We start from the raw sequence: 14132 nt of genomic DNA on the forward strand, positions 1-14132 counted from the left end.
TAATTGCTGAAGCAGGAAATTAACCTACCGATCAACTGATTTCACACGGCACATCTTAAAAATAGCCCCATACCTTTTTCTGCAGCACGCAGTGGAAGATGAAGATGAACATTCCTTGCAGGGAGTTGAAGATGGTGAACAGGTAGGCCATGACCACCGTGCTCTCGTTGACATACATCAGGCCAAAAGCCCAGGTCAGGCCCAGCAGGCATAGCAAGGCAATGGCCCCAATTACCCATGATCTGGAATAGAAACAAACAGCCATCTTGAGAACCATTTGGCAAAGTTGTTATGCTAAAAGTGATTTCAAACTGGTCTTAACTTGGGGGAAGTATAAACCGTACCAAACACAATACGTTGTGACAGATGTTTAAAGCCACCGCATAAACTACTACTAAAGTAGATATTAAATCTGTTCAAGCTATCATTTATTCTATAGTAAAAGGTGTTTCTATGAGAGGGAGAAAAGGCACAAAAATGAAGGGGAAGAAGTTTATGAGAAATGAGAATGACTTTAATCCTCATAAATAAAAAATAAAAAATAGAACCATATAACTGCTAATTCATATATACGATATCTCTACAAATAAGAGGATAACGACCACGGTATTTTCATTTGAAGACTATTTAAATGAGTAAATTAGATGTTGCATATTATATTTCCTGAGGGTTGGGAGAAGTGTCTCGTAAACTCTTAAACTAAAAGATTGAACTGAGATTAATAATAACAGAGTCTATTAAGAATGAATGGTTAACATTAATATCCGATTCTTGTCCATGTCCAACAGATTGCATGCTTCCAGTCTTCTTATGGAGTGAGTCTTTTAACAGCCACTGATGTCTTTTAACAGCCACTTGATGGAGGCAGATATGTTTTCTCTGCAGCCTCTAATTTGAGTGACACGCATTGTCAAAGCACAACAACGCACACAAATCAGATAATCTTGATCATCTAAAACAATAGCAAACCTTCCCGACGTTGTGTCAGTGGTTGGATAAATCTTGATATTCTGACACCTAGGTTAATGCCATCAAAATTTGCTAAGGCGGAGGCGTTGTCAGCCTACAGCTGCTGTGAGCAAGCAGGTGGGACATCATAATTATAATCCTGGTCATACCACTTATGGTTCAATTTCACAGCAGTGTGACCGTGAAGACTCTTAGTGTGAAAACTTTTGCATATGGTCTTGCTTACGACTAATTTATTGCATGCAATGTCTCATTCAAAACTTATTCCATTACCTACATACTATACATCATTAAGAATGGTGACTGCTAGGCATTCAATGAGTCCAGAAATATGAATTCATCTACATGGAACTTATTCCGCTGTTAATTAGGCTACATAAAAATGGATATAATTGCGATAATATAAACTGTTTAAATCATGTATATATTAATTTCACAGATGTATCGACTGCTTCCAGCTTATTATGTCAACCCTTTTTTTTTTACATTGGATGCAGATAGGGAATAAAAGCACTGACAAGTGACAAATGTGAGGTCTGTATCTACATTACAGTGCTAATATATCTAAAGACTGCACTGTGAAGATGCAGGTGCCATTTAAAACTAATCTTGCTTGTCACATCTGTAGGCTTCGTATATCTAAGACAAGAGTGCTGTGTGCACACTAATGTGGCCTTCAACGTGACTGAGCACTCCACATTAAATCCTGTTAATGACTCAGAGGCATCTCGACGGATTTGGGTGTGAATTTGATCATGTGAATGAGTAAATGAAAGATGGAATTATGGGGAAATGGTGCTTCCAATTTTGTCTTACTTGATCTCAGGTTCATAGTCCTGATAGCTGAGCGATATGACGAGAACAAAAATAACAAAAGAAAATGAGCAGAAATCAATAAATTCACATAACAAAACATGGACTGGCGAAATCAACATGTGTGGCCAAAAATATAATGTACAAATGTAGACATTAAGAAGGAAACAATACACCAAGAAGGAAGATTACTTATTGTGACAGGGGAGATTCACGCTCATTCAAGCTCAAACTCACAGCATTTACATCTAAACATCAACACCAGACATTTAATACATTTTACAAGGGGAATTTGTTTGTGATTTACAGGTGATAACCCTCATTATCCTAGTGCACTGAAGTATCTAGCTCCCCTCATAAATGCTGGCAGACTTTCACATTTAAGCAGTTATAAATGAGCCAGGTGTGCGGCAAAATAAATGATTTATGAATTCACCAGGGCAACCATTAAACATAATTTTCCCAGGGCCGTCTTAATGACCTGGTGGGAGAGGTACTTCATCAAGACGAATGCCCACGGAATGGACACAGAAACACAAGCAGTGGGCACAAAGAGAACCAAATATTGTCCTCTAACGAGTGACAGTTTTGTCCGACAAATGGTTAATGATGGAGACATGAGAGGTTATAAGAAATGCATTCGTGTGAACAGGATATGAAGCGGCTAAGACTCCTATTGCACATGGCTTATCTTCGTCTGGAGTTAGATACAAATATAGGGATGCGCTGGAGAGCTGCATGGAAGGAGCCTGAAGGCAAAACTTCAGAGACTGCATAACAGTCACTGAATAGCATAACAGCTCACTTATAAACGAAGAGGGTGTGTTTCAGTCGAGCTTCATCCTGTCATGACTGCTGCATGCCTGAAAGCTGCTAATACAACAGTAACAAATCCTCTTGGTTCATATTTTTGGCATCATTATGCTCAAAAGTGAGTAGTACTTGGTAAGGTAAATGTTATGTAATTGTATTTATGAATAACTAGAATTAAAAGTGTATTTTTATCACATTTTTGATTGCTAAATATAAAATCTAAGCAATAGAAGTACTATCACTAAGCGCTTTTCACATTTTTCACTTTTCTATTTTTTTGAATGGCTGTGCAATATATAGACATAGTATGCATAGCAGAGCACTTCTACGCTTTCGAAGCAAAAAAAAAAAAAAGAGGAGACAAGAATTCAAAAAATTTGTAATTTTGAGCAGAGAACCCCTTCAGACTGTGGCATCAAATTACCACCAATTTCCTTCAAAATGACTTCATTTGCCGAGGTGCCATTCATTGCAATGTCTCAGATCATTTATGCATGAGATTGCAATTGGTCAATTCAACCTGTTTCAAATCGGTATGAAGTCTTTTTATAGGCCATTTCTGGGAGGAAAAGAGGAAGTGCTGTGATCAACTCGACAGGGTGTTAATTATTCAACCAAAGGTATGCTTAAAATGCTAATCACCTCAAAGTGTTTAAGACATCAATAGCACAAAAGTTTTTGATGTCGGCACAGCCGTTTTGTATCTTTGAATTCATCCTCGTTAGCATATTTCAATTGAAGTTTCTTATCTGCACGGGGAGGAAGCTATGCAAGTCAAAAGTCCCACCTTTCTCTAAAAAAAAGTACAGTCCATCATATTCTAAATATACCACATTCAGAAACAAATTTGGCATGTCAAATAAGAGAGCGAAAGTCATATTGTAATCCATGAATCACAGGTCAGTGGCAGTCGCTGTCTCCATTATGGGTTAGAGGAGGGAAAAAACACATCAAACACAATATCAATTCTATTCTACATCCTCTACTGAGAAATGTTGCATCTTACCAGTGCCATTCTACAATAACACATCCATCATAATAACGGTAGCTAAAGTGAAGAGGAAAAAAAAATGGAAGATGAAAAACAGAATGATGTTACAGATAAACACAGCCTCAGATAAAAAAGGCAGGATGTGTGTGCTAATCAAAAGAAGAAAGGAGGGGAGGGAGAAAGAAATACACAGTGAAGAAGAGATGAAACATTCATATAAAAAACAAGGCAGCGTGATGAAATCTGAACAGAAAATGTGACATCAAACCATAAAGAGGACGCAAACGGCTGAAATATAACACAAAAGAAGACACATCTCATTAAGCAGAGATAGATTGACTTAATTAACCCGTAGTATCATCATCATCAAACCGCTTCACCTTGGTGACTCGAAGAAAAGCTCATTGGGAAATGCACGGCAATAACTGACTGCTACACCACGTTGGACACTAAATGTTATTTCAGCCCATGTTAAAAGCTGAAATACTTAATTTTCCATCACACTTACCTATTGCTACTTGTTTATGATGAAACAGAGCATGCCATGATGCGTTTGGCAAAGCAGTATTTTTAGTAAAGCTGTCGTCTGAATGTATTTGTCATGTGTTGAGAAATGGGCCCTGACTTAAACATTGTGTCGGATGAATGAGGGCTGACAAAAGCAGCGCTACTTCATACTATTTTCCAATGGTCATGTGAAACATTGCAGACCGCTTCGAAGTGAGCAAGTCTCGGGGGTCAAGAGGTCAGTTGATTTGTACATTATGTGAGGCCGGTGTAATAAATCATACGACGCTGAGAACTCCAGCGGTCAATATTTTACTGCAGAACAAACTACACAATGTATCTTGCGGGCCGAAGAACGTCAACATACAGAAGAACTGCCTTGGCAAATATGATCTAGAAGACTATTACAGTATTTTGGATCAGTGCTTTGCTGAATGTACCTGCTGTTCTGGTCCAGTCGGGGACTGGAGCTTCATCAAAGTTCTCTGCGAAGCAATCTTTTTCCACACCATGCCTCAGTATATAAGCTTGCGAGCCGATCAAGAAGCTGCAGGTGGTCTGCCTGCGTTTCCACCAGCGTTTGAATCACAGGAAGTGTTTAGTTCATCGAGGATGTTTGAGCTTGGGACTAAATTAGTTTGTGCATATGTGTAAACAAGCACATGTTTCTGAGACTCAGTTGGGTTTCTGATAACAGAACTGCTGCTGATCAGAATCATCAATACACGGTGAGCAGAGTACTCACAATGGTATTTAATTTAATAGGAATGGCATGGGAAAAGCCACGTGTTTCAAAAGCACAGAGCACAGCCAGATATATATTTAGATCATTGGAAGTCAAGTCGTGATGGCTGGGTCAACGATCAAGGCATCTGCTTCAAAATTTTCTGGTCATTACCTAATTGGTGTTCTTTCATTACAACAAAGTGCACACAAGTGATGCAACTTGTCTTTGTCATACGCATGAATCAAATAGGACCAAAACACATAACCTGTTATTTCACAGAATCGTATGACAAAAGAGGTGACCCTGAATGGCGTTCACCATCAGGCACAAGGGATGATGTCAAGTTTGAACAGACCTATCATTAACATTGCAGGAAAGTATTTGCAGCTGATTATAGCTTTGACAAAGCATGGGAGAAAGAGCAGAACAGGAAATGGCGAGACCTTTATCATATAGATGAGCAATAAAACAAGGATTGGGTTTCACCAGCTAAACATTAATTCTAAAATAAAAGTTTTTGGGTAAATTTCTTAGTTATCAATAACTTGTTTCCAACAAGTGATTCACTACATTTGGTTGCATCATTTCCACGCCTCAGTTCTTTAAGTCTTTAGTAATGTGTAGGTTGGTTGCTATTAAACATTTGAAGCAATAATTAGTTTAGGAGTTAGTCACCGTAGCATTGACCTTATGAAGACATGATGCAGTCAGCAACTTCAAAATAGAGCATTGTCTGTGTTTCTCAGAAGCGACACATCAAGTGAACACTGAACATGGCTAAATGTCGCCTCTCCGCTTCATGTCATCGTGAGGTAACTGTAATGTCAGTGCGGGTCTCACTTTGGCCCTACTCAGAAGCAGCACTTAAAAACCACAGTTCCACTCGGGAACATCCTGCAGTGAATTTCTCATTGAGAAACAAAGTATAGTCTGACTTTGTGCCACTTAAGCATGCTATATCATGCTTGCAAAAGATTGTTTTTATGTGTGTATCACTGTGCTGAGAGGAGCAGGGCAGACAGGGCCACAGTACTGCTGAGACACAAACTGTGATGTGATGCCACAAAGAAACAGCCACAGTGCCGGCTATAAAGTAGACTAATGTGTCCAGAGTGGCTTAAAAAAAGTGAGGGAGACAGCAAAAACAGAGCAGAGACCCTTATCCATCATAGCAAACGGGCGGCAAAACAACTTTACACCATCTGCAGAACGAGTGTGCACTGACACCAGGTAGCTGGAGCTTACACCAAAGACAATGACTGAAAATGCTGTGTCATTCGACAGGACCTTAAAACAACTTTTAAAACTGTGTTTTTTCACAGCAGCCAGATGAAACTTTTAAAAGTTTAACTCTGCCGTGTTGTTTCATCAATATAGGTGCAACTGTTCTGGAAAAATTATTTGGACTTGAAAAAATGTCCCAAATGTGTAAAGGTTGAAGGTTACTTTGTAAATATGATGGATTTACAAACCTTAATTTTAAATAGACATGTTTTGCATTTCTCATTTTACAAGGGTATATACATTGTAACTACATATTGCATCCTCAAAAAGAAACTTACATAAGCAAAATTTCAAATGAATTTCACACGTACAATAAATATATGTAAAAGTATTACAACTTTGACTTGCAAACCTGTTAATAGCAAAGAAAGTTTGAATCTCAGTTTTATGATTGTTACTGTCTCTCAAGTGTTCATATCATCTGGAAGCAGTCATGCAGAGGCAGATAAACACACACACACACACACACACACACACACACACACACACACACACAATGAATATTCATTGGCAGCATGTTGACATAAAGATAACACCAGGTCAGGTCTGTCAGATTGTCTCCTGGCCTTTTCCTGAGCGGAGACCAGTGTTCTTCAGATGATAGTGGGAATGCAAAAGAATACCTGTTTGATTTTAACACTGCTTGACACAACCTTTCAGCCTAATAGGAGGAGCTTACCTTGCAGGATCAGTCTCCCAGACCGTTGGGTTGGGTGTTCACAACCTTAAGTGCTTTTAATGAGGTTTTCAAAACAGCAAAAAAAAGGGGGTGGGCAAGAAAGTGTGAATTGCTCAGGAACATGGGCTTGAATACAGAGTAACATCCCAGTGTTTCTCATTGACCAGTGCTTTATTAAACTGAAGGAAACAGGAGGAAAAGTTGGCTCAAATTGAGTCATCCGAGATACAATTCAGCGGTCTGACTGCATTTGGTGGAAGCGAGTCACATTGAAACATTCTTTCCATCTGTAACAAATGTCATAAGGAGCGCTATTTCTGTACGACTTTAATGGATATCTGGGTGATGTGAGTGCTCTTACTTAATGTTGTCCAGGCAACCAGAGTCTGGTTTCAAGATGGCCGTGTGATGGAACATCTTGTAGAGAGCGATGCCCAGGAAGATGACATTGAGCTGAGAGAGAGAGAGAGAGAGAGAGAGAGATATTTCATGTTTTCTGTTTCAGTTTCATTCATTTTAAATCAGAGCACTTTGTAGCACAGAGCTGGGATGCTGTAGCAGGTTTCCCACTTTGCCAAACAGAGCACAAAATCCCATGAAACCTCCATGGTGGTATAACCGACTAAACAGAGAACGGTGAGACAAGACAGCTGCATGCTTGTATGAGGGAGCCTTTCCGTCTGACTTATTCAAACTTGTCTCACACTTGGCGAGCACAGGGAATAACTGCCACTGCTGCAGTTTGTTTTCTTTTCCAATGTTGTCGAGAAATAAAAAAGCGTAACACTATATATATATATATATATATATATATATATATGACGTCTATTTACATGTATATAAGTCAATGTAAACATACTAATCTGCAGTTATAATGCATTGTAATATGAAAGAAAATTAGAAAAAATCTTTGTGTACCAAATTTACTTTTCAAATAACTTTACAATCAATACATACTTTGTGTAATCTCAATGAGTTTGACTTTTGCACTTCATTTGGCAAACAAACTAATCATTCAGAAAAAAATAAAAATAACTGAACTTTTTTTTTTACTTTGCTGATGTTCACAGTTGAAATCAAGTTTATATGAGGCAAGTATTGAAAAATGCCATTTTTAACTGCCTGAAATGCATCTTTTCCCATACCCTGAACACAATCCCAGGGGACTATTGGAGCTGAGATCCAGCCTTTTTTCCAACATACATTTTTTGTTTATAAATGTAAGAGAGAAAGGAGTGAGTCATGCATGAGTCTAACAGAGAAGCATTGTGAATGATTTCACCAAACTGGAGCATGAAAGTGCATTATACATGTTGGGATTTAGCATCCAGCTGAGGAGTAAGAGTTTTGTTAAGAGTTGTTGAATTTCATATGCTGGGGACAATACAATTCACATTGTAGTTGTTGAGGATATTTACTAGATAATTTACTATATCCAATATTAATTATGACGGCTGACTGCTGTCTTGGATAATAGGGAGCACATTTCTTGTGGAACAGCAATATTTACAGCTTTGCATTAGCTTAAACAGTTAGAAGAACATCATTCTGACATCAGATTTAAAGCAGATGGATCAATAAAAGAGATATTTCATTAGAAAAGTGGGGCTGTCCTAGAAAGTAAGTATGTGTGCGTGTGTGTGTGTGTGTGTGTGTGTGTGTGTGTGTGTGTGTGTGTGTGTGTCCTCCTTGCATACAGCTTGTGTATCTGCACCCAAAGCTGTCAGTGTGCCTGTGAGGAGGAGATGGAAAAAGGTAGTGGAGTACGAGTTGGTACAGGAACAAAATCAATCATAATCGCAGTGCGGATTACTCTAACACTGCATACTGAGCAGAGTTCACTCTCTTTCTCTCCCTGCCCCCCTATCCCCCAATAATTGTCTTAGCCGGTGACTGCAGCGGGGTGACAAACTGCAATGTATTTTCTACACCCCTCATTCGTTTTTCTGGACGGCTCCGTGCCCGGCGGTGGCATATATGCTCAACAGGGCAGAGAAAAGAGGGAGGATAGGAGCCAGAAAGAGGAATCTCGGTGGACCATTTAGGCGATGACCCGCAGGCTAAGCAGGGTTAATGAGGAGAAGGGGTGGGGGGGGTAACGCTTACCATAATTATCAAGGTTGCTGGTCCTATGAAACTCCAAATGAAGTAGGTGTCCAGACGAAGCCAGCAACTGCAATGAAAGAGACAAAGTGAGAGGAAAAGGGGTTGGGGGGTACAGAGAGAGATTTGAGGTTATAGCTTCATTCTCCTGCTCGGAGGATATACATCAAGTAGGATGCTGGAGTGACATAGAGGAATAGGTCCTTTAAAACGTAGATTGCCGCAAGGGGCTTGGAGAATTATGGCCATCAGTAAGAATTTGGAGCGAAGAGGGCTTTCAGTGGCAATGACAGCAATAATGATGGGCTTTCATAACCAAACAGGTGTACTATCAAAGATAAAGAAAAAAAAACGAAGAGAGATTCAGCTAAAACTGTAAAGGCTGTACCCTAAAGGCAGGTTGGTGACCAGACTCAAGTACGATTCTGTAACAATTTGTTGGGTTAAGATAGGAAAACAACATTACAAATGATAATTTATGGAGGATTCAATTGATTCTCAATTAAATCCTATCTGTACCACTCCAAAGGAATTGGATTGACCTTGACCCTGATTGACACGGTCCCACACAGTCCTTAAGCACTCAGCAAAGTGTCTTACATGTTCATGGTAACTGTGATGACTCTCTAGGACTGCTGTAATTATATAAATAATTTAATAACACACTCTTTTGACCTCAACTCATATCATAATACAACAGATAGTCAATACTTCTGTGCAGAGTAAATTGAATACAGACCAAAAGGGCCGCTGGAAGGTGGCAGTGCCCCTTTGAAATGGAAAAAAAAATAAAAATTTGATTCATGACCTGTTTTAATTATTAATCTTTTAATCTCCGCTCCTGCAGCAGATAGCCTCCATATTTGGCCACTGGAAAATTACAGTTCATACAGGCGTGTTGTCATTCAGGCTGACAAAGTGGAAGTAAAAGAATATTAGCTGCAATTCAATAGCATTTTAATGCAAATTGAGATTATGGGTAACACGCCACTGGACTTTAGACAGTGACTGGTGTACAAAAGTGCAGAAGACAGAAACACAACAAACAAAAACATATTTTCTCCTTGAATGAATTTAGATTTCTGAAAAGTTAGTTGCTCCTTTTCCATAAAAACATTCTGAAAGCAAAAGACAATGATCCATGATATCATGGATGCTATTGTGGTCCCATTCTCTTGGAGGAAAGGCAGGTTTTGAAGCGAAATATCATAAAAACCTCATCTGCAATAGACACGTTCGTATACGTTTCACTTTTTGTCACTGAAGAACTCGCAGACAAATGAAAAAGAAGACTGTACAAAGTGGCAGGACACAAATTGACTGGTCTTTTGTTGTTCCTGGAACTTGATATGTCTCCCCCTCACTGATATCAATGGATGAGAGGAGGAAACACAGAAAAACACATATGGATGCATAAAGAAGTGAATAAGCGCAAACAAAAAGACACAACATGCACAGAACTCTGGCAGCTCATCAAAGCACATGCTCCCAACGTCGCGGTTTCAAATTATGCTGACAGTTTCTATTGTCATTTTATGCCTTCTTCTTCTTCAGATCATAGAAAGATTTAAAGACGTGGTGGGCGATGGGAGCTGCGGGCTGTTATTTTTTCTGCAATCATCTACTTCCCCTTCTTCACTTGTGTCTTGCTTTTGGAGCACATCTAGTCTCATCTACCATCCTAGTATGCTTCTTCGTGCACTATTCTATTAGCAACCAACAATAAAAAACATAAATGTGCGCCAGTCAAAACACAAGCCATGCTTGTGCCAACGATGTTCTGGCGCTCTGCAACGATCTGAGAAAAGCTGTCCTTTGAGCCATGGCAGTTTAATCTGCAAAGAAGTCTTGCAGAAGCAACAGAGATAGTCATTTCATTGGTGTGACAGTGAGCTGATGACCAAGAGAGTGAGTGAAGCGATGTGAGATAATTGAGCCAAGATGTTCACGAGCAGCCTTTTGGTTTGGTCTTAAGTCCCGAAGCACATTGTGCCTTAAACTATGATTAAAATCCAGATGAAATGAAAAATGTCTTTTTCAACCCTCGTCGGTGAAATCATGCAGATATTAAAGATCTGCATGATTTCAATGCAATGCATATGGAAATAATTAAGAGATCAATTTTTTTAATATAATAATATATCTTGTGTTCCACAAATGCCTGTCAATAGCTGATACACCAGGAGACATTCTTTAGCAATGAGCCAGCAAAAGCCAGGAAGGAAGACCAAGAAAAATGGTAAAAACTCTAAAGGAGCCACTAAATGTTCAAGGCCAGAGTGATGTAACGGACGGAGACGGGCAAAGGCATCCTTAAGCTACGAGCTTGGGTACTCGACTGTAAGAAGCCAACTTGTACTTTTAGAGAAATAATAGTTTAGATTGTTTTGTTTTGGAAATAATCAATGCAAAAAAATAAGAGGAACTTAATTCCCAAATAAATGTTCATTCATTTTAATTTCTATAACACAGTTTAAATCTACAGAAAAATATATTTCAAATGTTGTTTTGTGTTGATAAGCATACATAGTTAAAGTCATAACGAGCTAACACAGCCAATAGTTTGATGTGTGCCGACTACGACATGTCTCTAAATAATTACAAAATACAATAAGAAAAGATATTAATCGCAATACACAAAGTAAACAGTTGGCCTTGCAAATCTTTTCTAAGAATAAAAAAATATTCAACATGTTTGTTAGGCCTTAAGGATTCAATAGTTATGGTGAGAGACACTGCATGTAAACACAAGTGTACTTATTTTAACAAAACCTCCAGAGGACACATTTGACAACAGCCACCATTATTCTTCTTGCTTAATGAAACACACTGGACAGTTACACCAACTCGAATGCTGGAACAAAAAAAACATCTCTTGAATATACAGGTGGTTTGATGTATTACTTTCATTAAACTAGGGAAATTACATTGGCATCACACCCTGGTTTTGCTGACCACTAGATGCCTTCACTGGACTCGAGCTAAGTTCTTTGCTCAAAGGCACATCTCGAATAATCACTCAGAGTAATTGAATGGAGGTCCGACTACTTTCTTTGGTTCAGAGGTTCCTATTTTAACTCAGCCTTTGAACAGGTGGCTCCACAAGCTTGCCGACCTTCAGGCTGCTGCCTTTTTAATGCGCTCAGTTATTATGAGACACTGGGGCTCAGCTTTATCCCTCTACTAAACCTACGTCACTTTTGACAGCAACTTGTTGGATATTTCTGCTCAAAGTGAGACCACCAAGATAATGCTGTTATGGTCTCCAAATCAATTTGCAGCAGTATTGCATGCCCTCCCCACCTTTTGCTATTCACCACGTATAACGTCTTGTCCTTTCCCTCATCCTTCAATGGCTGAGTATAATTGTTCCACCGGTGGCAGGCTTTAATTATTCACATGATGCCAAGGCTCAGGAGGTGGCAGCTATCACCTCATCCATCACCAAGAACTATGGCTCCACCAATCTACAAATGCACTGTCTATCAGTTGCATTATGTGTAACAGTGTGTATGTGTGTGTGTGTGTGTGTGTGTGTGTGCAAACTGTGCATGCATGTGCGCCATTTTTGATACACATCTTTGAAGCAACCTGCTGATGCTGGTCTTCATTATTTTCAAATGGGTTTGAGATTAACAGAGAGGAATGGAGGCCAATCCTCTGCTTGGCATTACACTGCTTTATAGACCACTTTGTATTTCAGAGGAAAGAGCTTATGTAGCTTGTGTAGGAAATAAAAAGGCAGTCTCTGTCACTACCCATCTTTTTGTTAATCTCCTGTCTTTTTCTCTCTCATTCACTCTCCATCTCCCTGTTCATACTCACTCTGCCCCTCCTTTCCTCTTAATCTCTCCATGCCTGTGCTGTAATTTGTGCATCCTAAAATGCTGAAGACATTAACCAGAACAGCCCGCCATTCATCCAGCAATGCCAGTGCCTGAAGTGAGCATTTTTCACTGTCAAAACCATGTCAATTCAGCAGTGGGGAAATATACGCAGCTTGAATAACCGTTCGGCTTCATTAAAAGTTGATGAGCAATGGCTACTGGAGCGTCATCTGCAAGATTGTTAAAGCTCCTAAAACCAACACAAACAGTTGTCATGTTGTCTGCAGGGTTTTCTACAACTGTAGAGTACACACAGAATGGCTGTTTATTTTGCCCACTAAACCCCATCAGATCAGGGTGGCGACACAATCCCCAGATTGTAGACTGTTTTCCAAAACTGTGGATTATATATTGTCTCGTCAGGAAATTAAATATCAATGTTACAATAAAATGTGTTTGTTATTCATTTCAATTGAACAAATTTGACAAACAGTTTAGTTCAGTTACACTGGGAGACAGAATAGGTCGAGGCGACTGTACCTCAGTGGGTGGAGCTGGTTGGTTCGGGCAGGCAAAGTGGTCCAGCCCTCCTGTCCACACGCTGCTCAAGCATCCTCTGATTCATTTGCCATTGTGCTCACAGTCCCTTCACTTTGGTGTTCAAGCTATCTGATGTAACATTTTCCCCAGATCAATCAAGCTTTAACTGGAACTTATGTCTCATATTTCTAGATTTGCAGACAAACTTAAACATTTTGTACTTGAAATGATAGTATTAATGGCCAGTAGGTGTAAATCTTATACCAGACACATATTAGCCAGAAAGAACTGCATAGAACTAATTGGGTGATAAAAATCTGAGAACTTTTGGGCAACATGTCTTATGGATATTCACTGATGCTCAGTGAATGCTAGACATAAACTGATTTAATTTGAAGTAACACCAATTCTGTTCATGTCCCAACCTCCAGTCATTCCAGACTTCCGTATTTGATTTGACTGGTCCATATTGACATGATAGCGTCACGCAGTTGCTGCAAGTTTGTCAGCTGCACATCGTGATGTAAATCTCCTGTTCCACATCTAAATCCACTCTGCACATACGCTTCTGACCTCTGACATCAAAACGGCATTTTTGTCCACAGAACTGCTGCTCACTGGATATTTTCTCCTTTTCGGACCGTTCTCTGTTAACCCCAGAGATGGTTGCACGTGAAAATCCCAGTAGATCAGCAGTTTTTGATACTCAGACCAGTCCGTCACCAACAACCATGCTACGTTCAAAGTCACTTGAATCCCCTTTTTTTGCTTTTCTGATGCTCGGTTTGAACTTCAACAAGTCGTCTTCACCATGTCTAGATGCCTAAATGCATTGAGACGCTGTATGATTGGCTGATTAGCTATTTGTGTTAACAAGCA

At 39.4% G+C, this 14132-nt stretch overlaps 1 protein-coding gene across 10 annotated transcripts in view; it reads right to left on the minus strand.

Annotated features, from left to right (window-relative positions):
* The window catches only part of LOC137792478 (adhesion G protein-coupled receptor L3-like), a 203274-nt gene that overhangs the window by 12076 nt on the left and 177066 nt on the right, over positions 1–14132 (minus strand). For all 10 annotated transcript variants that reach the window (XM_068588183.1, XM_068588189.1, XM_068588192.1 and 7 more), the window contains 3 exons: positions 8890–8956; positions 7145–7236; positions 74–242 (listed from right to left, as the gene is read on the minus strand). In XM_068588183.1, the coding sequence (XP_068444284.1) occupies positions 74–242; positions 7145–7236; positions 8890–8956 (328 nt within the window). The remainder of the gene's footprint in view (positions 1–73; positions 243–7144; positions 7237–8889; positions 8957–14132) is intronic.

The sequence above is a fragment of the Clinocottus analis genome, unplaced genomic scaffold, assembly GCF_023055335.1.
Source record: "Clinocottus analis isolate CAN_PGR_092001 unplaced genomic scaffold, fCliAna1.0.p SCAF_21, whole genome shotgun sequence".
Lineage (NCBI taxonomy): Eukaryota > Metazoa > Chordata > Actinopteri > Perciformes > Cottidae > Clinocottus > Clinocottus analis.